Source organism: Mobula birostris, chromosome 19 (genome assembly GCF_030028105.1).
Source record: "Mobula birostris isolate sMobBir1 chromosome 19, sMobBir1.hap1, whole genome shotgun sequence".
Taxonomy (NCBI): Eukaryota; Metazoa; Chordata; class Chondrichthyes; order Myliobatiformes; family Myliobatidae; genus Mobula; species Mobula birostris.
Window position 1 is genome coordinate 20866646 of NC_092388.1, and position 27723 is coordinate 20894368.

The window sequence follows — 27723 nt, forward strand, 5'->3', positions numbered from 1 at the left end:
CACGGACCCATTCCTTTGCACGTCTTGGGTCACTGATGACCTCGTGTGCGCTAAAATTCAACAGTGCGTGTCAGAGAATGAGGAAAGGTGTAGCTGACTCGTATCGTTTCCTCGCGGGCCGGTGGTTGGGAACCACTCTTAGCACGAAGAGAGACCAATCAGGATGCTTGCCCTGCCTCTCAAAAAAATCTGTTTCCGGGATATTGTATATAATTTCCGGGCATCAGGGAGCCACTATCGATATGCGGGAGACCCCCGGAACTTCCGGGAGAGGTGGGATGTCTGTAAATGCTCACTTGTTCAATTTCATATTTTGTGTTTTAATAGTTCTGCTGAAGCTTGCTTCTATGCTCTTATTATTTCTAAGGCTACAGTATTCCAAGAAAAACCTGCTGTATAAGTGAGTGGGTACAGGAATGATATGTGAATAGCAATTCGCTTTCTTTGTTCTACTGTGAATGCTGGCAAGAAAATGAATCTCAGAGTAGTATATGGTGACATATATGTACTTTGATAATAAATGTACTTTGAACTCTGAGAATATCCAAGTCACTTAACTTGCATTAAGTGCCATTCACCCATCATTCCTACATGCACTACCTATGATGTTCTTCGCTAAATTCATGCCTCAATTTTAAAATTCTCAAACTTCCTAATTCTTGAGATCCAAACCTCTCCTCCATCTAATATCTCTTTTGACTCCAGAATCCTCTTCCTTATCTCTGTGTGACTAATTTGGGTCTCTTAGACATCTTGGTTTTTAATCATACTAACAGTGATACTTTCAGTTTTCAGATCCCTGAACTGTAGTATTCCTTTTCTAAACCTGTCAATCCCTTATCCCCTTTACGATGCTATTTAAACCATCGTTGACCAAGCATTTGGTCGTCTGCCATAACATTGCTTGCTGAAGCTTTGCGTTACTTTTTGTTTAATAATGCTCCTTAACATGTTTTGTGACAACTTTGCCACATTAAAGTCCATTTTGTTCCCTTTGATTTCAAGACCTGGCAAAATGGAGAGTATTGGATGAAAATCTCCAATACTCCGGAGCCTACAGTAAACAGATACTCTTAGACATCCCAGAACAGGAATTATGTTGCAAGGCAGTGATCTTATCCACAGACTTGCATTTGTCTCCTTTCATCTGCCATGTTTCCGGAAGTTAGGACTAAATTTGCGAAACAGGTTAAATTGGAGACTTCCACACTCATTAATATAGCTAGCCACACCTTCAAAGCAGGTTGCTTGACTCCCATTATCTCCCCTATGTTAAACATAGGAGTGGCAGGGTTTCAGAGTTTAGGAAAATATAGCAACTGATTCAATCTCCACAATCTAATTTAGGGGCTCAAGTTCACTCTACCTTTCCCTGTGCAGTGAATTCCAAATTGTCATCCATTTATAAGTGGAAAATCTGAGATTATAATCTTATATGATTATTATTATAATCTTGTATGCATTCTTTCCCAAAGATAATCCATATCTCTGATGTGTTCCTTCAACAGGTTGACCGGACTGAGGTTATCCGCACCTGCATCAACCCTGTCTTTTCCAAAGTTTACACGGTGGATTTTTACTTTGAGGAGGTCCAGAGGCTGAGGTTTGAGGTCCACGATATTGGCAGCAATCACTTGCATAATGGGGTGAAAGATGCCGAGTTCCTTGGAGGAATGGAATGCACTCTTGGACAGGTAAACATTTCGAGCAAACAACTGGAACATGTGCCTTCTGCCTTTACCCACGGTGAACTATATACCACCAGCAGTACAGTTCTCATCTTTGAATCAGAAGGTTGTGGGTTCAAGACCTCTTCCAGAGGCTTGAAAATATGTCATACTATGCAACGACTCCAATAAGCATTTACTATTTATAAACATGAGAAAGTCTGCATATACTGGAAATCCAGAGCAACACATGCAGAATGCTGGAGGAAATCAGCCGGTTAGGCAGCATCTATGGAAATGAATAAACAGCCGATGTTTCTGGCCAAGACCTTTCTTCAGGATCCTTATTATTCATCCTATCTTTCACACACTTTCACCATATTCCTAAACACTTTGTGAATCTTACATGTAGTCTTTGCAATATACACATAGTTGCTGTAGAATTTCTGCACTGTTGGAAATCATGCCTTCCAGGAAAGGTATTTAATCCAGAATTTTTTTAGTAAATTTAATGTCTCAAATGATTAAGCTCTTATTCTTCCTTGTGAAGTCTTGGGTTTCAGTTATGCCTATCCTCGGTGACAGAGCTGAAGAAGGTAAAGGAGGACAGAGAATTCATCTCTCGTACACCATGCTGTGGAGTAGTCATCCATTTGAGATATTCCTGAGACAATTGACATAATTCCTCTTTTTTCAAAAATAAATCACATTACTGCTCAGAGAAATCTATGATAAGTGTGAGAAAGTTCTTGATCCTATTCTGAAAACTAGACCCATCGTTGCCTAGCAATGGGGCTGCATGGTACAGAGTCATTGTGTGTTCTAAACAATTTAATTTTGAAGACAGGCCACAGGTTCAGGACTTGAAAAAGATGCTCACATCCCATGACAGGGAAGAAAAGTTGTCTGATTGAACATAATCTTTCCTATTTTTTCTGAAATAGTTTTTTTGAATTCTAGATTTATTCCGATGTAAATTTAAATTCATCTTCTGCTGTGGTGCAATTCAAACTTTCTTCTCCATATACCTGGTATCTTTTTCCCAGTGCTAAAATGTTTAATAAATGAGAGCACACATTTAAGGTGAGAGCGGTAAGTTCAAAGAAGATGTGTGGGACAAATTTATTTTTTACACAGAGAGTGGTGGTTGACTGGAATGTACTCCCAGTGCTGGTGGTGAAAACAAATATGACAGAGTGTTTGAGAAACTCTTAGATAGATGTATGGACGTATAGAGAATGAAGGGATGTATTACACATCGATTAAAATTTGGTAAGGGTCGATGAGAGCGTGCCAAATTTCTTTAGCCTCCTGAGGCAGTAGGGACGAGGCTAAGTTTTCTTGGTCATGGCGTCCTCATGGTTGGACCAGGTCAGGTGATAATTCACTCCTAGGATCTTGAAGTTTCTCAACCTCAACACTGTTGATGGAAACAGGAGCATGTGCACCACCCCCACACACCTCCCTCCTGAAGCCAATGACCAGCTCTTCTGTTTTGAGGGAAAGACTGTTGTCATGACACCATGTCACTAAGCTCTCCATTTCCTTCCTGTACTCTGACTTCCTCCGACATCACAAAGTTAACTTGCACAGGTAATACATTACTTCAGTTTTACTGAGAAAACAACTGTCCTGTTACTGGCCACTTCCTTAACATGTGGCTGATGGAAATGAATTTGCCACCTCTTGGCAAGGTGAGAGGGTGCAATAAAGCAGAAGAATGGGAATCCTGTTACTGATCCCCAGTGTTGTTGATGCCCTCATCCTGACTGCTCTTTAGTGGAGGATAATATTTCTGGGGAAACCATATGGATAAAATTTTGAGACATGCTCACTTTGGCTATTATTTTACAATGAAAGAAATTGTCTAGTTCTAATTTGATTGTCCCACCCACATGACTACAGAAGACCCTTGTCACACGGAGAGTGTAGCTCCCAAGAGTAAAAAGATCAGAACGTGGCTACTTAATCCTTCAGCCAGCACCATCACTGATTTAAGACTTAATTACATTCATTGTTCCGCACATTTCTTTGATTACCAATAATCTATCGATCTTGGATTTCAATGTGATAATTGATATAGCAACACTTGCCATTTGCTGTTTTCACACATGTTCCATGTCATGTCTGCAGGTATTTCAAAGGTATAATTCTAATCCTTAGACTGCATTTCCTGCTCCCATACCATTCAACTGGCAGAGGTAGCTCCTTTCCTTGAGATCCCATCACTTTTAATAAACTGGTACCTTCCATTAAACACAAGGCATTCTGCAGATGCTGGAAATTCAAGCAACACACATCAAAGTTGTCCCACTTTCAAATCTCTTACTAGCTCTTCCTTCAGTTAGTCCTGACGAAGGGTCTCGGCCCGAAACGTCGACTGTACCTCTTCCTAGAGATGCTGCCTGGCCTGCTGCGTTCACCAGCAACTTTGATGTGTGTTAACTTCCATTAAATCCATGTTTGATTCAAAGACTTGCTGCAGTTTCTGGCTCTTTCAATCTGACAAAGCCTTGCCTATCTGATGTCTGTGCTCATAGCACTGTACATTGGTTTAATGGGCTGTGTTTGACATTATAACAGGTACTTGATATTCAGTATCTCTGCTTAACACTGTGACTCTATGTAGCCTTGACATCATGCTGAAATGTCAATGAGTTGGACTGTACTTAATATGCAATTTGGCCAGAACTTGCTTCAGGAGAAGAAATGAGCTATCAAGAGAGGCTGGAGAAACCTGTGTTGGTTTTTCAGAATCTGAGGGGCGACCAGATAGAAGTATCTAAAAATATGAGCGGTGTTGATAGAGCAGACAATCGGGGTTTTATCCCTGGAGTTGAAATGTTAAATACTAGAGAGTACAGGTTTAAGTTTAGAGAAAGTTTACAAGAGATTTATGAGGCAAGTTTTTTTTTACACAGAGTAGAGCACATTGCCAGGGAAATGGTAGAAGCAGATATGATAGCAATTACAGCCATTTAGACACGTGAACAGGCAGAGTATAGAGAGATATAGACCATGTGCAGGTAGATGTGCAGTTCAGATTGACGTTGTTCACACAAATATTGTAGGCTGTGGGACTTGTTCCTGTGCTACACTGTTCTACGTCCTTTGCTCTCACTAAGATGCAAATCAGACAGTTAAGGAAATTAAGTGAATAAAGGCTTTATACATTTGTCCATGATGAGAAAGGTCCAGGACTTGCCTGGCAATTCACCTAATAATAACTTGGGGGCCTCAGTATTACATTCATCTTAATACTTCCCATTTTATTCTGCTACTCTGTCACATTTAATTTACACTGAAACTGTCCAAAATTCTTACTCTTCAATGTTTTACACAGTATATACGTTGATTTAAATATAAGTCAAGTCAAGCCAAGTCATTTTTTATTGTCATTTCCACCATAACTGCTGGTACAGTACACAGTAAAAATGAGACAATGTTTTTCAGGACCATGGTGTTACATGAAACAATACAGAAACCACACTGAACTACGTAAAACAACACAAAAACTATACTAGACTACAGACCTACCCAGGACTGCATAAAGTGCACAAAACAGTGCAGGCACTACAATAAATAATAAACAAGACAATAGGCACAGTAGAAGGCAGTAGGTTGGTGTCAGTCCAGGCTCTGGGTATTGAGGAGTCTGATGGCTTGGAGGAAGAAAGTGTTACATAGCCTGGTTGTGAGAGCCCGAATGCTTTGGTGCTTTTTGCCAGATGGCAGGAGGGAGAAGAGTTGGGGTCCTTCATAATGCTGTTTGCTTTACGGATGCAGCGTGTGGTGTAAATGTCTGTAATGATGGGAAGAGAGACCCCGATGATCTTCGCAGCTGACCTCACTATCCGCTGCAGGGTCTTGCGATCCGAGATGGTGCAATTTCCGAACCAGGCAGTGATGCAGCTGCTCAGGATGCTCTCGATACATCCTCTGTAGAATGTGTTGAGGATGGGGGGGGGGGGGGGAGATGGATTTTTCTCAGCCTTCACAGAAAGTGGAGATGCTGCTGGGCTTTCTTTGCTATGGAGCTGGTGTTGAGAGACCAGGTGAGATTCTCCACCAGGTGAACACCAAGAAATTTGGTTCTCCTAACGATCTCTACGGAGGAGTCATCAATGTTCAGCGGAGAGTGGTTGCTCCGTGTCCTCGTGAAGTCAACAACCATCTCTTTTGTTTTGTTCACATTCAGAGACAGATTGTTGGCTCTGCACCAGTCTGTTAGCCACTGCACCTCCTCTCTGTATGCTGACTCATCGTTCTTGCTGATGAGACCCACCACGGTCGTGTCGTCGGCGAACTTGATGATGTAATTCGAGCTGTGTGTTGCAGCACAGTCGTGGGTCAGCAGAGTGAACAGCAGTGGACTGAGCACACAGCCCTGGGGGGCTCCCGTGCTCAGTGTGATGGTGTTGGAGATGCGGCTTCCAATCCAGACTGACTGAGGTCTCCCACTCAGGAAGTCTAGGATCCAGTTGCAGAGGGAGGTGTTCGGGCCCAGTAGGCTCAGCTTTCCAATCAGTTTCTGAGGAATGATTGTGTTGAACGCAGAGAGAGGGAGAGAGAGAAAGAGGAGAGGGAAGGAAGGAAGAAAGGGAGTGGGAGAGAGGGGGATGGGAGGGAGGGGGAGACGAAGAGATCATGCTCCATGTAAATATGTGACATTTTTTCTTTGCACAAACATGTTAATGCTGTTTCAAATTTCAAACACCCTCTTTGTACGAAAGGTTCTCCTCATCTCACTAATGCTTTCAGTTACCTTTAATGTAGATTCCATTTTATTTCTATCACTTTATGTTTCAGCTCCTGCACTTTACCAACTTCTGACTCCAGGCTCTGCTTCATTTTCAAAATTACTTTCATGTGAGCTTTCCTCACTCTTTCTGTGTACACTGGTAGATATCACAAGCTACACATCGCTATTTTGTTCGTCACAACCAGAAACATGCAATTCAACAGGACAACAATTTGCTTGGATTATAAACAGTGAATTTAATAGCTTGCCACTTCCAATTTGTCAGTCGTCCAGCAGCTTGTGGTGAGAGTGAGAGCGAGAGCAAGCCCGTGAATAACATTTTGCTTCACGAGCTGCTGGGTGAGTTGTACTGCTCTGCTGTTAACCTCATGAAAATGATGGCTCACTGCCAGCCTTGCAATAGCAAGAACTCATTGTGTTAATTGCCCAGTAAACTCTTAAGAGTTGCTGCGTAATGACCTTAGAGTGCTGGTAATAATGTGATTTGCATTGCTCAAGCATGACTCAATTATTCTGGCCTAGAAAAGGTAACAATTGGAACTATGGAATCTCGTTCTTGAAGTTAGCATGTAGTCATAGTCCCTACTATTTCTATAACTTATGCATTTCAATTATTTTGCTTATTTTCCTCTCTCTCTCTCTCTCTCTCTCTCTCTCTCTCTCTCTCTCTCTCCCTCCCTCTCTCTCTCTCTCTCCTTCTCTCTCTCTCTCTCCCTCTCTCTCTCTCTCTCCCTCCCTCCCTCCCTCCCTCCCCCCCCCTTTTATTTCTCTTTCTGAATCTAATTTGACTGTGATTCATCCTCTTTGCCATTCACCTGTATTCCTGAACTTCATGACTGGGGCGTCTTGGTAGTGTAATGGTTAACGCAATGCTGTTACAGCCTGGGGTGTTGGAATTCGAAGTTCTATTCCAATGTCACCTGTAAGGAGTCTGTACATCCTCCCAGTGAAATGTATGGGTTTTCTCCAGGTTCTCCGGTTTCCTCCTACAGTTCAAAGGTGTACCAGTTGGTAGGTTAATTGGTCAATGTAAATTGCCCTGTGATTAGGCTCGGGTTAAATTGGGTGGGGGGGGATGTAGTGCGATGTGGCTCTGAGGGCCAGAAGGGCCTACTCCACACTTTATCTTCAAATAAAAATAAATAATAAATAAAAGTAATGGTCCAATAACCCATCAATGTCACAGGCATCCCATTTCCCTCATCAGATAATGAGGTGCTCCATTCCAGCTTGTTTTCAGCTTATGTGTGTTCTCAGTGAAGAAACTGAGCAAGCCATCACGTATGTAGTGTGTGTTACAGTATGCGTTAAAGACCTACCCAAGTTAACATGGGCAACCATTACCCTTAAAAATGCAATCCATTGTCACAAGTAACAAATTTAGCCTCAATAAATAGCACAAAAGCTAGCCCAACATAGAAAATGGTTATTTATATATTGGATGGGCAAGAATTGCAAAACTTTTCTCTTTTTTTTGGCTCCACTCCTGATAACAGAAATGAACATTGAATTGGTGACAAATATGATTATATGATATATATGTACAGTATCTGAAATACATCTCATGGAAATGTTTGTTTGATGATGAAATTCAATAAATAATAAATTACAAAAAAATGCAAATTTGCCCATTCACATAGAGGGCCTGACTTTCGTTGCCTTGTGATCTTTCACACAATCCAACGCCATGACAACGACCTGGTTGTCAGACAAGCACATGTTTAATGAGCCTACTACTCTTCATTTGCTGAATTTGTCAAAAACTGGTATCATCATCAGTTATCAACCCTATTTACCATACTTTTGATGGATTTAGGACTGGTTTGGCTGCAAAATCACAATCTTTTATAAGGATCCTTCATCTATAAATTCTTCTCAGGCTTCTAGCCAGGTACAGTTGTTGATTATAACCGACGTTTCAATAACAAACTTTGCCATCTTCTACAGGGTTCATCCCTGAAGAAGATGGCAGAGTTTGTTATCGAAATGTTGATTAGAATCAATACCTGTACCTGACTGGAAGCCCGAGAAAGTTTATTTGTCATACATGCTGGGGAACCACAGGATCCTTTTTATAACTTCCATCTATGTTCAACAATCTCAGGAGGTCAAATTTCCTTCTATGATATGCAAACACGAGGAAATATCTGCTGATGCTAGAATTTCAAGCAACACACTTAAAAGTTGCTGGTGAATGCAGCAGGCCAGGCAGCATCTCTAGGAAGAGGTACAGTCGACGTTTCGGGCCGAGACCCTTCTATGATAGCTTATCATTCTCTCTCTTTCTCACTCTCCTCTCAAGATTTTAGTTTCTCTCTTAGTCTATTTATCGTTTGAATCTCTTATCATCTTTCCTTTTAATGTTCTAAAACTTGTGTTAGAATGGATTGGAAAATGGCTGTCTCAGAGAAAATAGAGAGTTGGAAAAGATGGCCCTGTTTGATACTGGAAGAGGTAGCCAGTGCCACAGGATCCTTTATTGGCCTGCAACTGTTCACTTCTGACATTAATGACCTGGAGGAAGGAACAGTATGTAAAGTTTCCAAATTTGTCAGTGACATAAAGGACAAAAAGCATTTTGTGTTACCATTTGGCTCCTTCCACTTTCTTCAGACTCAAGAAGTAGCCATGGGCACCCGTTTAGTCCCCAGCTATGCCTGCCTCTTCGTTGGCTACATTGAACAGTCCTTGTTTCAGGCCTTCCGTGGTAATGTTTTCCAACTCTCCCTCTGCTACATTGACAACTGCATCGGTGCTGCTTCAAGCACCCGTGCTGAGCTCGTCAATTTCATCAACTATGTCTCCAACTTCCACCCTGGCCTTAAATTCACTTGGTCCTTTTCTGACACCCCCTCCCCTTTCTCCACCTCTGGAGATAATCTGTCAACTGACATCTTTTATAAACCCACCAATTACCCTGGTAGTCTTGACTATACCTCTTCACACCCTGTCTCCTGTAAAAATGTTATTCCCTTTTCTCAGTTCCTTCACCTTCACTACATCTTTTTCCAGGATGCAGCCTTCCTTTCCAGGACATCGGAGATGTCGTCCTTCTTTAAGGAAGAGGGTTTCTCTGCCTCCATTATTGATGCTGCCGTCATCTGCATCTCCTCCATTTCCGGAACAGGTGCGCTCGCCACATCTTCCCACTAGCTCAACAGTGATAGACTTCCTCATGTCCTCGCCTACCAGCCCACGAGCCTCCACATCTAACAAATCATCAGCCGCAACTTCCACCATCTCCAAAGGGATCCTACCACTAAGCATAACTTTACCTCTACTACTGCCTCCCACCACTTTCTGCAGAGATTGCCTCCCTTTTCCATTCATCCCTGCCCACTAATCTCCCTACCAGTGCTTATCTCTTCAAGCGGCTCTGGTGTTACACCTGCCCATTCACCTCCTCCCTCACCTCCATTCACAGTCCTAAACAGTCCTTCCAGGCGAGGCAGCATTTCACCTGTAAATCTGCTGGGGTTGTCTATTGTGTCCAGTGCTCACGATCTGGCCTCCTTTACCTTGGTGAGACCCCCCCCCCCCATCCTAAATTGGGGGACTGCTTTATTGAGCACCTCCGCTCCATTTGCCAAAAGTGGAACTTCCTGGTGCCAAACATTTTAGTTCCGGTTCCTGTTCCCATTCCAACATGTCAGTCCACAGCCTCCTCTTAGGCCTTATATTCCATCTGGGTAGCCTCCAACCTGATGGCATGAATATCGATTTCTCCTTCCAATAAAAAGTTCTTTCCCTCTCCCTCCCCTATTCTTCTAATCCCCTTTCTCCCATGGTCCCCTCTTGTCTCCTATCAGATTCCTTCTTCTTCAGCCCTTTACCCTTCCCGTCTACCTGGCTTCACTTTCATCTTCCAGCTAGCCTCTTTCCCCTCCCCCCACCGTTTTATTCTGGCGTCTTCTCCCTTTCATTTCAGTCCTGGAGAAGGGTTTTGGCATGAAGCGTCGACCCTTTAGTCTTTTCCACAGATGCTGCCTGAACTACTGAGTTCCTCCAGCATTTTGTGTGCGTTGCTTTGGATTTCCAGCATCTGCAGACTTTCTCGTGTTTGTGGTAAGGATACTGGGATTTTGCAATGAGATCCAGAATTTGTGAATGGGCTAAAGACTAGCAAATGGATATTAACGTGGAATACTATGCGTGATGCACTTTTGTAAGAAAAAAAAATGAAAGGAGGATTATTATCTAAATGGAGAGAACGCAGGGGAGTGAAAGACTGCATGAACCACAAAATGCAGCAAAGCATGTCCAACGAGTGGTTAAGAAGGCAAGTGGCATTTTGCCTTCCATTGCGGAGGTTGGAGTTTAAAAAGGGAGGTTTTGCTGTAATTGTACAGGATGCTGGTGAGGTCTCACTTGAAAGGCTATGTAGTTTTGGTCCTCCTACCTAAAATAGGCATTGGAGGCAGTATAAAGCAAATTCGCCAGGCTAATTCCTCAGATGACAGGATGGTCCTAGCAAGAGAAACTAAACAGTTTTTGCCTCTGTTTACGAGTTTAGAAGAATAAGGGGTGACCTTGATCAAAAGTATGAGATCTGAAGAAGAGGCTTGACAAGGCGTATGTCAAGATGCTCTCAATATTGAGAGTGTCTCGAACAAGGGAACATATCTACAAGATAAGGTGCTGGTCCTTTAAAACTGAGGTATGTTGAAATGTCTTCTCACAGAGGGTGGTGAATCTCAGGAATTCTCTTCCTCAGCAGGTGGTGGAAGCTGAATCATCGGAAGTACTTAAAGAGGAGGTCGTATATTGAGGAATAAAGGGGCATGGAGAAGTGGCACAGTAGAAGAGTTGAGAGCAGCATTGATTGGCCACGGCCATATCAAATAACAGTTTAGGCCTAAAGACCCTGCTGGCCTACTCTTGCTTATATCTTCTGTGTTCTTGTCTCACTCCATTCCTTTCACTGGCTCAATTTGTTGGTTTATTTTGCTTTGTGTCTCACTGCTCCCTATCTCTCTCTCTCCACACCTCGCTCCCCCTCTGCCTTTCTTTCTATCCCAGATTCCTCTCACACTATAACGTGTCTCGTTCTTGATGTCCTTTCACCATGATCTAGATGCCTAAGAACTGTTGAACTGACCTTCCAGAAACTGATATTGCCCTCTGGTGACTGATCTGCTTCACTGCATTGCCACCCTTGTTTTTTCTCTGTTATAGAAAAAAACGAACTGTGTGTCTTTCACATACTTAAATTTTGTTTCAACGAATATTGTAGAAATTTGCATAGGAGCACAGAGGAGTTGATACATGGGATAGCCATAAACACAAGAGATTCAGCAGATTCTGGAAGTCTTGAGCAACACAGGAAATGCTGGAGGAAATTAGCAGATTGGGCAGCATCTATGGAGGAGAATAAACAGCTGATATTTTGGGCTGAGACCCTTCATCAGGGCTGGAAAGGAAGGGGGCAGAAGCCAAAATAAAAAAGGTGGGGGAGGGGGAGGAGTACAAGATGGCAGATGACAGGTGAGGGGGAAGGTGAGTGGGTGAAGTAAGAAGCTGGGAGGTGATAGTTGGAAGAGGTAAGGTGCTGGAGAAGAAGGGATTTAATAGGAGGGGACAGTGGACCATGGAAGAAAGGGAAGGAGGAGGGCAACTAGAGGAAGGTAATGGATAAAGAGAGAAGGAAATCCATATTTATGCCATCAGGTTGGAGGCTGCCCAGATGGAATATGAACATCTTCCACCCCTCCCCCACAATACCCACCTCTCCCCTCACCTACCAGCTTTCACTCCTTCCCCTTCCCCCACCTTCTTATTCTGGCTTCTGCCGCCTTCCTATCCAGCCTCGGCCTGAAATGGTCGAACGTTTATTCTCCCCCAAGGGATAACCGGCAGGGTCAGAAAGGCTGGAAAGTCACGGTAGCGTAGCAGTTGGCTCAATGCTGCCACAGCGTGGGCGCACCGGAGTTCAGAGTTCAGTTCCGGGGCTGTTCCGTAGGGGGTCTCTGTATGCGGAATGCGTGGTTTTCGGCTGGGTCCTTTCGTTTCCTCCCGCCATCCAAAGAGCACCAGGTAGGTGAATTGGCCATTGTAAATTGTTGTGTGATTAGGTTCAGGTTAATGGGGTTTGACGGAGGGTGTTAGGACAATGTGGTCTGAAGGGTGTGAAAGGCCTACACTGCACTGTATCACTAACACAAAATAAATACATCAAGACACTCAGACCAAAAAGTTAGATCTATGTATCTACTCTTCTACCCTGACATTCTGTTGGTGGGAGGAATCTTTAGACCCAACTCAAAGGTGAGAACACGGAGGCTCTGGCTGATGATGCAGTGCAGGAACAAAGCAGCTCGCACCATCAGGAGTGCCGTCGTTTAGAATGAACAATAGACTGGCTTGTTCTGCTTTGGTATCTGGAGACGTTATCCCATCGTCACCGTTTTGGAGAAGAGCTGGGAGATATCCCTGTTATCTTTTATTACAATGCTCTTGTGGGAAGTGGATGCTGAGGCAAATATTTATCTCTGAACTGACATATTGAAAGGATGATTCTATTTGTGGGAGCTGGTCTATATACAAAGCAGATATGTTACTTGCTATATTACAACAGTGACTGCACTTTGTTGATTATGAAGTACTTTAGGATGTTCTAAAATTACAGTAGGTGTTACAGAAGCCCAAGTCTTTTTTTTAAAATTTTTAGTGCTAAAGCAAAAGTTATTGAGCAATGTGACTTGGAAAGGTACAGTATAAGATCAGGCCCTTTGGCCCATACTGAAGGTGTTAAAACTGCACATCTCCGTGTACGTGGTTTATATCCTCAGAGTCCTGCCTATTTATGTGTCTGTGTAAAAGCCTCTTAAACATTGCTATCATAACTGCTTTCACCACTTACCTGGCGGTACATTTAAGGCACTCGCTGTAAAAAAAACCATTTCCTGCCTCATATATCTCCTTAAACTTTCCTCCTCTCACCTTAAAGTTATGGCCTCTAGTATTTGATATTTTCATCCTGAGGAAACAGACTCTGACCATCTATGCTCTCAATGTTTCTCGCAAGTCCATATACTTTGATCAGGTCACACACCAGCCCGCAGTACTCCAGATAAGACATTTATTTAATCTCTCCTTATAGTAACTACTCTCTAATCCAGGCAACAGGGATGAACCAAGATCTGTTGAGAGCCAGGTCAGTGGCATTCAGATCTGGCTACCAAGTAAAATACAAGAGGTCTAGGTATGATCTCTAGAAAGTCACCTCACATGAGTGGCCATTCCAAGCCAAACTGGAATCACTGATGGTTGCTCGACAGCTGTGACAGGGCTTGAATGCTATCGCCTCCTACAAAGTGAAACCAAGCCACGTAGGTGACAACGATGTATCATTCCCAGATGAGCTCAATGCTTTTTCTGCTCACTTCGACAGACAAAGCAGGCAGGGACCTTCATGAACTACCACTGCCCCCGACGATCCTGTGATTTCAGTCTCTGAGAGCATCCTTCAGGATGGTGAACTTGCGGAAAACATCTGGCCCAAGCGGTGTGCCTGGTTGAGTACTGAAGACCTGTGCTGGTCAGCTGTCTGGAGTGTTCACTGAGATCTTTAACCTCTCGCTTCGGCAGTCTGACGTACCCACCTGCTTCGAGCAGGCTTCAATTATACCGGTGCCCAAGAAGTACGTGGTAACCCACCTCAATGACTATCATCCATTAGCACACTTTCATCCACTCTGATGAAGTGCTTTGCGAGGATCATGATGAAACTTATCAACTCCTGCCTGAGGAGTGATTTGGTTCAGCCCCATTTTGCCTACGTCACAGCAGGTCAACAGCAGATGACATTTCATAGGCTCTTCACTCAGGCCTGGACTATCTGGATGGTGAAGATGCATATATCAGGATGATTTCATTGACTACAGCTCTGCATTCAATATTATCAACCCCTCAAAACTAATCAATAAGCTCCAAGACCTTGGCCTCTATACCTGCTTGTGTAACTGGATCCTTGATTTCCTCTCTTGCAGACCCCAGTCAGTTTGGATTGGCAACAAAATCTCTCCCAAAATTGCCCAATCTCAAGGCTGTATTATATTTATGACTGTGAGGCTAAGTGCAGCTCCAATACCATAAATAAGTTTGCTGATGACACAACTGTTGTTGGCCAAATCAAAGGTGATGATGGATCAGCATACAGAAGGGAGATTGAAAACCTGGCTAAGTGGTGCAACGAAAATAACATCTCACCCAATCTCAGTAATACCAAGAAGCTGATTATTAACTTCAGGAGGAGGAAGCTGGAGGTACATGGGCCAGTTCTCATTTGGAGATCAGAGGGGGAGAGGGTCAGCAACTTTAAATTTCTCAGTGTTATCATTTCAGGGGATCTGTCCTGGGCCCAGCACATAAATGCCATCAGAAAGAAAGCACATCAGCAAAGAAAGTTTGCAGAGATTTGTCATGTTATTTAAAACTTTCACAAACTTCTATAGATGTTCTATAGGTTGCTTTATGTCCTGATATAGAAACACTAATGCCTTTGGACAGAAAAGCCTACGAAAAGCCCACCATTGAGAACTTATATACAGAGCACTGTCACAGGAAAGCAGCATCCATCATCAAGGAACCCCACCGTCCAGAAAAAAGTGCCAGAAATAGTGGAATCTCCCAGTGGCCACCCATTTTATTTCCACTTCCCATTCCCATTCCGATATGTCTATCCATAGCATCCTCCACTGTCATGATGAGGCCACACTCAGGTTGGAGGAACAATATCTAATATTCCATCTGCGTATCCTCCAAACTGATGGCTGAACATCAATTTCTCAAACTTCTGGTTATGCCCCCCCATCCTGGCTCCACCATTCCGCATCCCCTTTTCCCTTTCTCACCTTATCTCCTTGCTGCCCATCGCCTCCCTCTGGTGCTCCTCCCCCTTTTCTATCTTTCATGGCCTCTGTCCTCTTCTACCAGACACACCCTTCTCCAGCCCTGTATCTCTATCACCAATCAACTTCCCAGCTCTTTTACAACAGCTCTCCCCTCCAGGTTTCACCTATCACCTTGTGTTTCTCTTTCTCCTCCCCCACCTTTTAACTCTACTCCTCAGCTTTTTTTCTCCAGCCCTGCCGAAGGGCTTTGGCCCAAAATGTCAACTGTACTCTTTTCCATAGATGCTGACTGGCCTGCTGAGTTCCTCCAGCACTTTGTGTGTGTTGCCCCCACCACCAGGCCATGCTCTCTTCTCACTGCTGCCATCAGGAAGAAGGTAGAGGATCTCAGTACCTGCATCACCAGGTTTGGGAATAGTTATTGCCCCTCAACCATCAGGCTCGTACGACAGGTGATAACCTCACTTAACTTCACTTGCTCCATCACTGAACTGTTCCTTTAAGCTGTGATCTCACTTTCAAGGACACTTCATCTCATGTTTTCAATATTTATTGTTTGTTTGCTTATTTGTTAATTTATTATTTCATTTTTTCTCTCTTACTTCTTGTATTTGCACAAATTGCATTTTTCATTGATTCTGTGTAGTTCCTGTATTTACTGTGATGCCTACAAAAAAATAATCTCGGGTTTGTACGCATATGGTGAGGTACTGTTAAGGCACTTCGATAATAAATTTACTTTGAACTTTGAACATTAAACTTCTCATCGTTAGTTTCCTTCCCTCCATTGTCTTTCTCCTTATATCTGCTGCCCTAAAAATTTATCTCCAGCCCTCAAGCTATCTGCATTGCTTTAATGTTCATCCCTCAATCATTCTTGAACGTAGTCATCCAGCACTGCATGTAAATAACAGAATAATTTACTAAAATCGTCAAATCATTCCAGAATTCCAGGCCAACTATTTTGACCACTAATCCAACTATTTCATGTAATGACCATTTCCACAAGTTCCACAATTTCAGATCCTGGCACTTTATACAGAGTGAAGAGCAGGTTAGAGATGGGATCTTCTTATGTTGAGTTATCAGAAGATATGAAAGCAAGAATATAATGTTGAGGCTTTATAAAGCACTGGTGAGGCCTCACTTGGAGCATTGTAAGCAGCTTTGGGCCCCTCATCTAAGAAAGGATGTGCCGACATTGGGGAGGGTTCAAAAGAAGTTCACGAAAATGATTCCAGGATTGAAAGGCTTGTCATATGAGGAGCGTTTGATGGCTCTTGGCCTTCACTCACTGGAATTCAGAAGAATGAGGGGTGACCTCATTAAAACCTATCGAATGTTGAAAATCTTTGATAGAGTGGATGTGGAGACGATGTTTCCTATGGTGGGAGAGTCTAAGACCAGAGAACACAGCCTCAGAATAGAGGAGTGTCCCTTTAGAGCAGAGATGAGGAGGAATTTCTTTAGCCAGAGGGTGGTGAATCTGTGGATTTCATTGCCACAGGCAGCTGTGCAAGCCAAGTCATTGGGTATATTTAAGGCAGAAGTTGATAGATTGTTTGTTAGTCAGGGCATGAAGGGATACAGGGAAAAGGCAGGATATTGGGCTTAGAGAGAAAATGGATCGGCCATGATAAAATGATGGAGCAGACTGGATGGGCCAAATGGCCTAATTCTGCTCCTATATCTGATGGCCTTATATGTAGTTTTCGAGCATTGTCCACTGTGCCCTGAGCTACTAAGGTTCTATCCTTTGGAATTTCCTTCCTTCCAACTTTCTATCTTTCTTCCCTCCTTTAAATTCAGGACATTTGGCTGCATGGAAGCTGCTGTTTAACTGAAGTTGTCATTCCAGTTCTTGTAGCTGTGTAACATGATTCAAAATGTATTCGCCCTGTATCATTCTCTGCCATGACCTGTGAGATATTATTTGTCTTGTTTGTTTGTTTTCTTACAGATTATTTCCCAGAGGAAGCTTTCCAAATCACTCCTGAAACAAGGGAATACCGCAGGAAAGTCATCAATTACAGTAGGTCATTTCTGGTGTTTAATAACAGCCTGGAATTTACAATGAATAGTGAAATGGAGGAAATGGGACTAGACACATAGATGTGGAAATCCAGATGTTGCTGTCAGTGGTTTCCAGCTCCTCTCCGGAATGTTCTGCCTCGGCTTTCTCCCACATAGTCTTCCAAAATGAGTGATCTGCTATGCAGTTCAGCTGTTCACCAATTATTACAACTGGCTTTAAAAAAATGATTTTCTTTGATGTATTTGAATATATGTTGAGTCATAATTTCTTTTTAGCAACATGTTTCACTAACAAAGAGCTAAATTTAAGGAAACTAATTCCTCACTGGCATTGGAGAGGGTCCAGAGGAGCAATGTTCCCTTTAATTTTTTACAGCTGTGCGGACCAACCATTGCTCTGAGCAGGAAATTTTTACACGGCCTGACAACTGCGCGGCACTTTAATAAAACATTATATGAAAGAAAATTCCAGCTGTGCAGCAACAAAGGTGATGTGCTTAAGAGCATGTCAGATACTGTGGAGCCATGCACCCACACAGCTTAGAAGGAACAGCGCAGAGAAGGTTCACAGGAATGATCCTGGCAATGAAAGGGTTTACATATGAGAAGCATTTGATGGCTTTGGGCCTGTACTCACTGCAGTTTAGAAGAATAAGGAGGAATCTCACTGAAACCTACCGAATATCGAAAGGCCTAGATAGACTGGATGCGCAGAGGATGTTTCCAATACTGGGGGGGGGGGGAGGTTCTAGGACCAGAAGGCACAGCATCAGAATACAAGGATGCTCCTTTAGAAGAGACATGAGGGGAATTTCTTTAGCCAGAGAGTGGTGAACCTGTGGAATTCATTGCCACAGATGGTTGTGCAGGCCAAGCCATTCACAGACATCCCACCCTGCAAAAACTCATTTCAGGGAGGTCGCACCATCAATTTGCTGGAGACTCCCGGAACCTCTGGGAGAGGTGGGATGTCTGCAATAGAGTAGCTCCTTAGCAGCCAGCCAGCTGGTTTAAATAACGTTAGCTATGCTAAAGAACAAATGACACCTGTTAAACTCACCTCAACACGTCTTTTACAGTCTTAACCCACCATGAGCAATAGAAAAGTCACTGATGCAAACAGTGCAGCGAGCAACACTGTCATTATTTTTGACCCCTATTAGGCAGGGCTACACTTTAGTGTAGTCTGGGGTGATGTACATTTTTGGAACACTCTGCCACTCTGACTTTTTTTGGAACTTTCTCACTCTTGCTCTTGCTCTCTCTCTATCGCGCACACATGCTCTCTTGCTCGTGATCGCTCTCAGCTCACGCTTGCTTTCTCGCCCTCTCTCTCGCGCGCACGCTCTCTTGCTCTCGCGCTCTCTCTCTCGTGGTCGCTTTCACTCGCGGTCGCGCTCTCGCGCTTGCTTTCTCACTCTCATGCACACGCTCTGTCTCTCGTGGTCGCTCTCACTCGCGGTCGCTCTCTCGCACTTGCTTTCTTGCTCTTGTACTCGCTCTCTCTCGCACGTCCTCTCACGCTCGCTGTCAAAAAAAATCAATTTCCGGGACATTGTATATAATTTGCGGGCATCAGGGAGCCACTATTAATTTGCAGGAGACTCCCGGAACTTCCGGGAGAGGTGGGATGTCTGCATTCAGTATGTTTAAAACAGTGGTTGATGAGTTCTTAATTAGTAAGAAGGTTATGGGGAGAAGGCAGGAGAATGGGGTTGAGATGGGAAATAAATCAGCCATGATGGAATGGCAGAGAAGACACGATGGGTGAAATGGCCTAATTCTGCTCCTCTGTCTTTTGGTCTTGTTTTTCTAATCCCTGGTTTTCTATCGTTATCTTGAGAGCTCATGATTCAAGTCCCACTTTTGAGTTTGAGCTCAGAAAGAGTGAAGGAGCTGTGTTTTTCCTTTGGTATGAAATGTTTCACTAAAATTCCACCTACTCTCTGAAGAAGGAGAGAGTACCCTGGTTATTAATTATTCCTTCATCATCAGCATTTAGAGGAGAATATTAGGTCATTATAGCACTGTGCTTCCTACGTTATAACAGTGACTAAACTGCAAACACAATTGCTTATGTATAACCTGCTTTGTGATCCCTACAGAGGAGTTCAAAAGGAGCCAAAAAAAAAGCAATTCTGCTTTTCAGTACAAATGTCTTCCGATGAACTTGTGATATTTTTGTCTTTTTTATTGTTTCTCCAGTTTTCAAAGTGGGTGATTTTTTTAATAGCTAACAGCTTGAAGGTAGCCTCCTGTTGCTGAACCAAGCAGTCGCAGATATGCTGGGACCCACCTCACGATCTCACTCCATCTTTTTCAATGACAATAGAAAGGGCATTTGGCCCTTTGAGTCTATTCACGTTCGCAGAGCAATCTCACACCCCACTAATTTTTAATTTAACTTATTCTCCCAGGTGGCATGGTTGCACAGTAGTTAGCGAAACCCCAGTACAATGCTACCTACCTGGGATCAATTCTACCACTGTCTGTAATGAGTGTTAACTCTCTCCCACATGATCACACGTATTTCCTCCAGGTGTTCCGGTGTCTTCCCATATTCCAAAGATGTACAGGTTAATGGGTCTTGTGACCTCAGGTCGTCGATAGAGTATTCTGAGGGCTCTGAGGTTTTTGCGATTGCTTCGTTTTTGTATTCTATACATCTTATTTATTATAGCTACCTGTATTGTTTCACTTTGGGTTTTTTATGTGTTAAGTCTTCTTTAGTTTACATTTAAGTTGCAGCTGTCCTTGAACACTTCCAACTAATTCTCTGAGACTTTGCAGGTATTCTGTATTGTTGAGCTTCAGGTTTTTAATGTGTTATTGTTAAGTCTTCTCCAGTTAGCTTGCAATTGTCCTTGATTACTTCCAGGTAATTTTCTAAGACATTGCAGGTGTCCAACTGAGTATCCTTGGACTTTTGTCTCTTATTAGAATACTTCCTTGTAAGCTTGTGATTAGTCTGGGGCTTTATCAGCTGGGCACAGATTCCTTCTTGCCCTGGAGTGTATTTCAAAGGGCAATGCTAACCTTTCGTTCGCTCAGTCGTTCTGATCTTTGCCTAATGAAGTTCTGGTTGAGTAATCCCGAGTTATCCAAGACCTTGCAAGTTTACCTGTTTCATTTTGTTATTAAAATTCCAAGTTTTGTTTAACCTTTCCCTGTCTCTGTGTGATCTGGCACTTGGGTCCGAAGGGGCTGTGTGACAGTAGGTTATTTGGTCACATTGGTGTAATTGGTGGCACGGGCTTGATGGAAGGACCTGTTAACTGTGCTGTAACTCTTAAGTAAAAAAATAAATAGATATTAACATTTTCATCAATTCTACCATCCAGGTGAATAAAGCCCACCAATCTGTATGTATTTGGGACAAGGGAGGGAACTGGTGCATCTAGAAGAAACTGGTGCAATCTTAGGGAGAACATTCAAACACCACACAGACAGCACCAGAGGGTTTGGATTGATCCTGGATTGCTGGGGCAATGGAACAACAGCTTTACCACTGTGTCCTCTCCATCTGCACTAGCTCTTCCCTTGCCCAACCGGTCACATTTTGCATCCTTGTAGTGCATCAGTTCCTTTGTGCATCGGACTGCTCTGATTCCATTGTTAGAATGGCATCCTACGTCCTTTGTCTGAAATGAAAAGCGAATCTTAGTTTCGAAAAGAATGTACTGTCTCTGTTCATTAATCTAAAACTCAGATTTCTCATCAGGGCATAATAAACACTAACAGCCGTTGTCTGTCCCTGTGGACAGACAGGGAGAAGTTGCTGCTGACAGTCAATCAGCATGATTTAAAGCTCAGGCAATTTTGTAACCCATGAAATGAAATCACTTTATGAATACAGTTTGTAGATCAGCTTCAGTTCTTTCAGTTGTGAGTTATGTTCAAAAACACTTATTCATGTTTATTCTTGAAATGTGAGCTTTGTTGGCAAGACTGACATTTGCTACTCTGAACACCAGTCCCTCTTCTCTCATCCCTTCCACCAAGGATACCTTCAAGAGGCCTGTAAGTTGTCTTTTTGAAACATTGCATTCCGTGCAGGTTGAAGGCACCGTCCCACCAGCAGCTACCCCCTGATTTAGATTGGGGCTAAATGTCTATAAAACCTTTGTCCTGGATGGCCCCAAGCCCAGCTGTGAAAGGAGAAGGGTTAGGTATGGGGCTCGCGACCCCATCCCTTAAAGACTTAGCACTAACACCACAGAAGCTCCAAAGACCTCATCCTTAGGAGTGGAAGGACTTTTGATGGGCTACACCTTGAAAGACTGAAAGATTGGCCCAGGGCAGAGGCCTCTGGCGAGCTGCTGGCCGTAAGACCATAAGACATGGGAGCAGAATTAGGCCATTCAGCCCATCTGCCGTTCCGTCATGGCTGATCTCGGATCCCACTCAATCCTACGTCCTTCTCGCCATATCCTTTGATGCCCTGGCCAGTCAGAAAACTATCAACTACTGCTTTAAATATACCCACGGACTTGGCCTTCACCGCAGTCTGTGGCAGGGAATTCCATAGATCCACTACTCTCTAGCTATAAAAATTCCCCTTTACCACTGTTGTAAAAGGTTGCCTCTCAGATTTTGAGGCTGTGCCCCCTAGTTCTGGATATCCCCACCAGAGGAGACATCTTCTCCATGTCCTATCCTCACCCTATCTAGTCCTTTCAACATTTTATAGGTTTCAATAAGATCCCCACGCATTCTTCTAAACTCTAGTGAGTACAGGCCCAAAGTTGCCAAACGCTCCTCATATGTTAACTTCTTCATTCCCGGAATCATCCTCATGAACCTCCTCTGGACTCTCTCCAATAACAATGACATCCTTTCTGAGATATGGGGCCCAAAACTGTTGACGATACTCCAAGTGCGGCCTGCCTAGTGTCTTATAAAGCTTCAGCAATATCTCCTTGTTTTTATATTCTATTCCCCTTGAAATAAATGCCAACATTGCATTTGCTTTCTTTACCACAGACTCAACCTGTAATTTAACCTTCTGGGAGTCTTGCACAAGGACTCCTAAGTCCCTCTGCACCTCTGATGATTGAATTTTCTCCCATTTAGATAATAGTCTGCACTGTTGTTCCTTTTACCAAAATGCATTATCATACATTTCCCAACCTTGTATTCCATCTGCCACCTTTTTGCCAATTCTTCCAATTTGCCTATGTCTTCCTGCAATCGCATTGCTTCCTCAGCACTACCTACCCTGCCACCTACCTTCATATCATCTGCAAACTTTGCCACAAAGCCATCAATTCCATCCTCTAAATCACTAACAAACAATGTGAAAAGTAACAGTCCAAATACTGACCCTTGAGGAACACCACTAGTCACTGGCAGCCTACCAGAAAATTCCTCCTTTATTCCCACTCACTGCCTCTTGCCTGTCAGCCATTCCTCCATCCATGCCAGTATCTTTCCTGTTACACCATAGGATTTTATCTTGTTAAGCAGTCTCATGTGTGGCACCTTGTCAAATGCCTTCTGAAAATCCAAATAAATGACATCTACTACCTCTCCTTTGTCCACCCTGCTTATTACTTCCTTGAAAGACTCTAACAGGCAAAAATTCCCTTTACAGAAACCATGCTGACTTTGACTTACTTTATCATTAGTGTCCAAGTACCCCAAAGCCTCATCCTCAATAATAGACTCCAATACTTTCCCAACCACTGAGGTTAGGCTAACTGGCCTATAATTTCCATTCTTTAGCCTTCCTGCCTGATGCTGGCACCCTAGGCCTGAGTCGATGTAGTAGTAGTAGCCTTCCTCCCTTCTTAAAGAGTGGAGTGCCATTTGCAATCTTCCAGTCCTCCAGGACCATACCAGAATCAACTGATTCTTGAAATATCATGACTAATACATCTATTATCTCTTCAGCAACGTCTCTCAGGACTGTGGATATAGTCCATCTGGTTCAAGTGACTTATCCACCTTAAGACCTTTGAGTTTACCTTGCACTTTTCCTTTTTAATTGCAATGGCATTCACTCCTGCTCCCTGACACTCATGGACCTCTGGCACACTGCTTGTATCTTCCACAGTGAAGACTGATGCAAAGTACTCATTAAGTTCATCTGCCATTTCTTTGTCCCCATTACGACCCCACCAGCATCATTTTCCAGTGGTCCAATATCAACTCTCACCTCCCTTTTACTCTTTATATAATTGAATAAACTTATAGTATCCTGCTTTATATTACTGGTTAGTTTGCCCTCATAGTTAATATTTTCCCTTATAGCTTTTTTAGTTGCCCTTTGTTGGATTTTAAAAGCTTCCCAATCGTCCAACTTCGTGCTCACTTTTGCTGCCTTATGTTCCCTTTCTTTGGCTTTTATGCAGTCCTTAACTTCCTTTGTCAGGCGCAGTTGCCTACCCCTGCCATTTGAGAACAACTTCTTCTGTGGGACATATCTATTTTGCGCCTTGTGAACTATTCCCAGAAACCTCACCCACCTCTGTTCTGCCGTCATCCCCGCCAGTATCCCCCTCCAGTCCACCTGGGCAAGCTCCTCTCATGCCTCTGTAATTCCCCTTATTCCATTGCAATATGGATACATGTGACTTGTGCTTCTCCCTGTCAAATTGCAGTATGAATTCAATCATATTATGATCACTGTCTCCAAAGGGTTCCTTTACGTTAAGCTCCCTAATGAGATCTGGGTTATTACATAACACCCAGTCTAAGATGGCCTTTCCCTGAGTAGGCTCAAGCACAAACTGCTATAAAAAGCCATCTCATAGGCATTCAACAAATTCCCTCTCTTGTGATCCAACACCAACCTGATTTTCTAATCCCCTTGCATATTGAAGTCCCCTGTTACAATTGTGATATTACCCTGATTACATGCCTTTTCCAGTTCCCTTTCCAATCTCAACCCCACATCTTGGCTACTATTTGGAGGCCTATATATAGTTCTCATTATGGTTCTTTAACCTTTACAGTTTCTTTAACTCCAGCCACAAAGATTCAACATTCGCTGACCCTATGTTACCTCTTTCTAAAGATGTAATTAAATCTCTTACCAACAGAGCCACACCACCATCTATGCTTTCCTGCCTGTCTTTTCCATACAAAGTATATCCTTTGATGTTAAGCTCCCAACTATACCCTTCTTTCAGCTATGACTCAGTGATGACCACGTTATACCAAGCTATCTCTAATTGTGCCACAACTTTGTCTACCTATTCCAAATGCTATGTGTGTTTAAATACAGTACCCTCAGTCCTGCATTCTGTGCCCTTTTGAATTTTGCCTCTGTGGTACAATTTAACTCTTTGCTCTTTTGGCATTTGTACCCCAGCATTGGCCTGTCCTTCCTTACATTCATATACATCCATCATCTTCTTGTAAACCTGTTGTCTCATTCTCAGCTCTATCACACTGGTTCCCATCCCCCTTCCAACAGCTTCCTGCTTGCAAGAATATTGGCCCCCCCTTGGATTCAAGTGCAATCAGTCCCTTTTGTACAGGTCACACCTGCCACAGAAGAGGTCCCAATCCAGAAATTTGAATTCCTGACTGCTGCTTCAGTTATTCAGCCACGCGTATCTGCCACCCCATTCTATTCCTAACCTCACTGTCACATAGCACAGGCTGCAATCCCGATTACTACCATTGAGGTTCTACTTCTCAGCTTCCTTCCTAACTCCCTCCATTCTGTTTTCAGCACCTCCTCCCTTTTTTCTACCTATTTCGTTGGTATCTATATGTACCATGACTTCTGGCTGCTCATCCTCCCTTTTCAGGTTATCATGGACACATTCAGAAACATCCATGTTTCCTTTTCATGTCCACAGAATTACCTATGTGTCCCCCTGACTATAGAGTTCCGTATGACTGCTGCCATCCTCTTCAGTTCCCTACCTTTCTGAGCCACAGGGCCAGACTCAGGGCCAGAGGCTGTTGCTTCCCCTAGATGGGTTCCCCCCCAACAAAATGGAGTACTTATTGTTGAAGGGGAAGGCCATAGGGGTGCTCTGCACTATCTGATGTTCTCCTTTCCCTCTCCTGATAGTCACCCATTTATCCATCTTCTGCAGCCTTGGGGTGACTACCTCCCTGTAGCTCCTGTCTATCACTGCTTCACTTTCCCAAACAAAGCTGCGTCTCCAGTTCCTTAACATGGTCTCTAAGAAGCTGCATCTCGATGCACCTGTGGCCATCGGGGAGACTGGTAGTCCTGCAGAAATCCCATATTTGACACCCAGAACAGAACACTGGCCCGGTAGATATACCCCCATTCTCTCAAGAGTTAAATAAGAAATAAGAAATAAGGAATGAACTTACCTACTCACCTTGCCTTCTCCTGTTCTTGCCAAAATCCTTTTGAGCCAAAGCCTTACCACTCCGACAATGACCGCTCCGCTAGATGTTAACCCTCTTTTATGGAGACTGTTGATGACCCAATGGGGATAATGGTCTTCAGAAGAAGAAGAAGAAATGTTTATAATGGGTCAGGAAATACTAATTGCGCTATGTGGTTTCAGACTTGCTTTATCTTGAAACATATATGTTCTCAAGGCTTTTGTTAGCTATGACTCTGTGGGTAACACTTTCTCCCAACAGAAGGTTCAAAGTTCACTCCCAATATTGAGCAAGACTCTAAATTCCACTGTAGCCCAGAGTATGTAGTGTACTGTTGCAGGTGCTGCTTTTCAGGTGATCCCAGATCTTGAGGTCTTGTCTGCTCTCCTCAATGGATGTAAAATATGGCACTCCATTGTAGCAGAAGAGGGGTGTTATTCCCAATATCCTGGCTAGTGTTAACATCTTAATTACTACAACATGAGTGGAAAAAAAAGTTTATCCATTCATTGTTTCAATTGTCTATAGTATCTTGCTGTGTTCAATATATATCTGCTGTGTATCCTACATTGCAGCAATGGCTTCACTAATAAAGATTTATGTTCAGACTCTACATCCACATTACCATGAATTCTCTTTCTATTCCTCTCCTAAATTAAGTGTTCCTTAAAACTCATTTCATCTAGCTACATGTTACATTTATTTATTTTATTTAGAGATACGTTACATTAACAGGTCCTTCTGGCTCAACAAGCTACACCACCCAATTACATCATGTGACCAATGAACTTAGTAAACCGGAGCAAACTCACACAGTCATGTGGAGAAGGTACAAACCCCTTACAGGCAGCGGCAAAACGGAACACGAGTTGTTGACGCTGTAATAGTTTCACACTCTGCACTGCACTCCCATGCCACACCATATCAAAGTTTGCTTGATTACACACCTAAGAAGTTCTTTGAGAAGCTTTACCATTATAAAAGTGCCACACAGTTAAATGTTTTTTAAGCTGTTATCCAAACATGAGAACAAAACCATTTAAAAAGTAAAATAATTGTTAAAACTCCAATCCCAATTCATCAGTGACTCCTGACCATCTTCCTATTCTTCAAATCCAATAGTTTAAAGTCTTGTTTCTTCACTGTAGGGGTTGTGAGGAAAGTATTTTTTTTCACTCAGAAATCTGGAATTCGCTACCCATTAGGATGAAAACAGAATCAATCAGTGTCTTCAAAAAATTTAGATGGACACTTGATGGATAGTTATTTGTAGGTCTATGGGAAAAGAACAGTATCAATAAGATTCTTCTATCAAAAGTTAGCATAGACCTAAAGTACTAGATAAACTCTTTTATGTAACAAATCCACTGATGGTATGAGATCTGTAAGCATCTGGAGTTCTACTGTGCCATATAAGACTGCCTCCCTTGGCAACTGAATGGAATCCTGCTGCCAGGAAGAAAGACGTCACCCCCAAGTGCACAGTACGGTGGTGGCAACACACTGAAACTGTAATAATCTGCCACTCACATCTGCTTACCAGCAATGCTGAACTTATCTGTATCCACTTTTTCCCCAAGCATGTAATTTATCTTTGCATTGATTTAGTGATCTTATCCTTGTGTGAATTTAATGCTATTGGCAACAGAAATGTAATGACGGGGACACAAGAGAGACTGCAGATGCTGGATATCCGGAACAATACATAAAATGTTGGAAGAACACAGCAAGGCAGGCAGGATCTGTGAAGGGGAATAAACAGTCGATGGTTTGTGTCAAGACTCTTCCTCAGGACTGGAAAGGAAGAGGACAGAAGCCAGGATAAAGGGGTGGGGAGTCAGTTGTGGAGCAAGGGATGGTGGGTGATAGGAGGATCTCAGTCAGGTAGGAGAGGTGATTGGTGATAGTGACAAAAGAGTGACAAAGTGGAGAAGATAACGGACCATGGAATAAGGGAAGGAGGTGAGGAGGGGAACTAGCGCAGGAATGTGTGAATGATCGGCAGATCAAGAGGAGGTGGGGGGAGAGAGAGAAAGGGTGATGGAATTGATGGGACAAGAGGAAAGCAAAGGGACACAGAGGGCAGTAG

General features: G+C 43.1%; 1 protein-coding gene across 6 annotated transcripts in view; it reads left to right on the forward strand.

Moving 5' to 3' along the window:
- Positions 1–27723, forward strand: part of cpne4b (copine IVb) — a 564934-nt gene that overhangs the window by 419648 nt on the left and 117563 nt on the right. For all 6 annotated transcript variants that reach the window (XM_072283307.1, XM_072283308.1, XM_072283309.1 and 3 more), the window contains 2 exons: positions 1509–1694; positions 17242–17313. In XM_072283307.1, coding sequence (XP_072139408.1) covers positions 1509–1694; positions 17242–17313 — 258 coding nt within the window. The remainder of the gene's footprint in view (positions 1–1508; positions 1695–17241; positions 17314–27723) is intronic.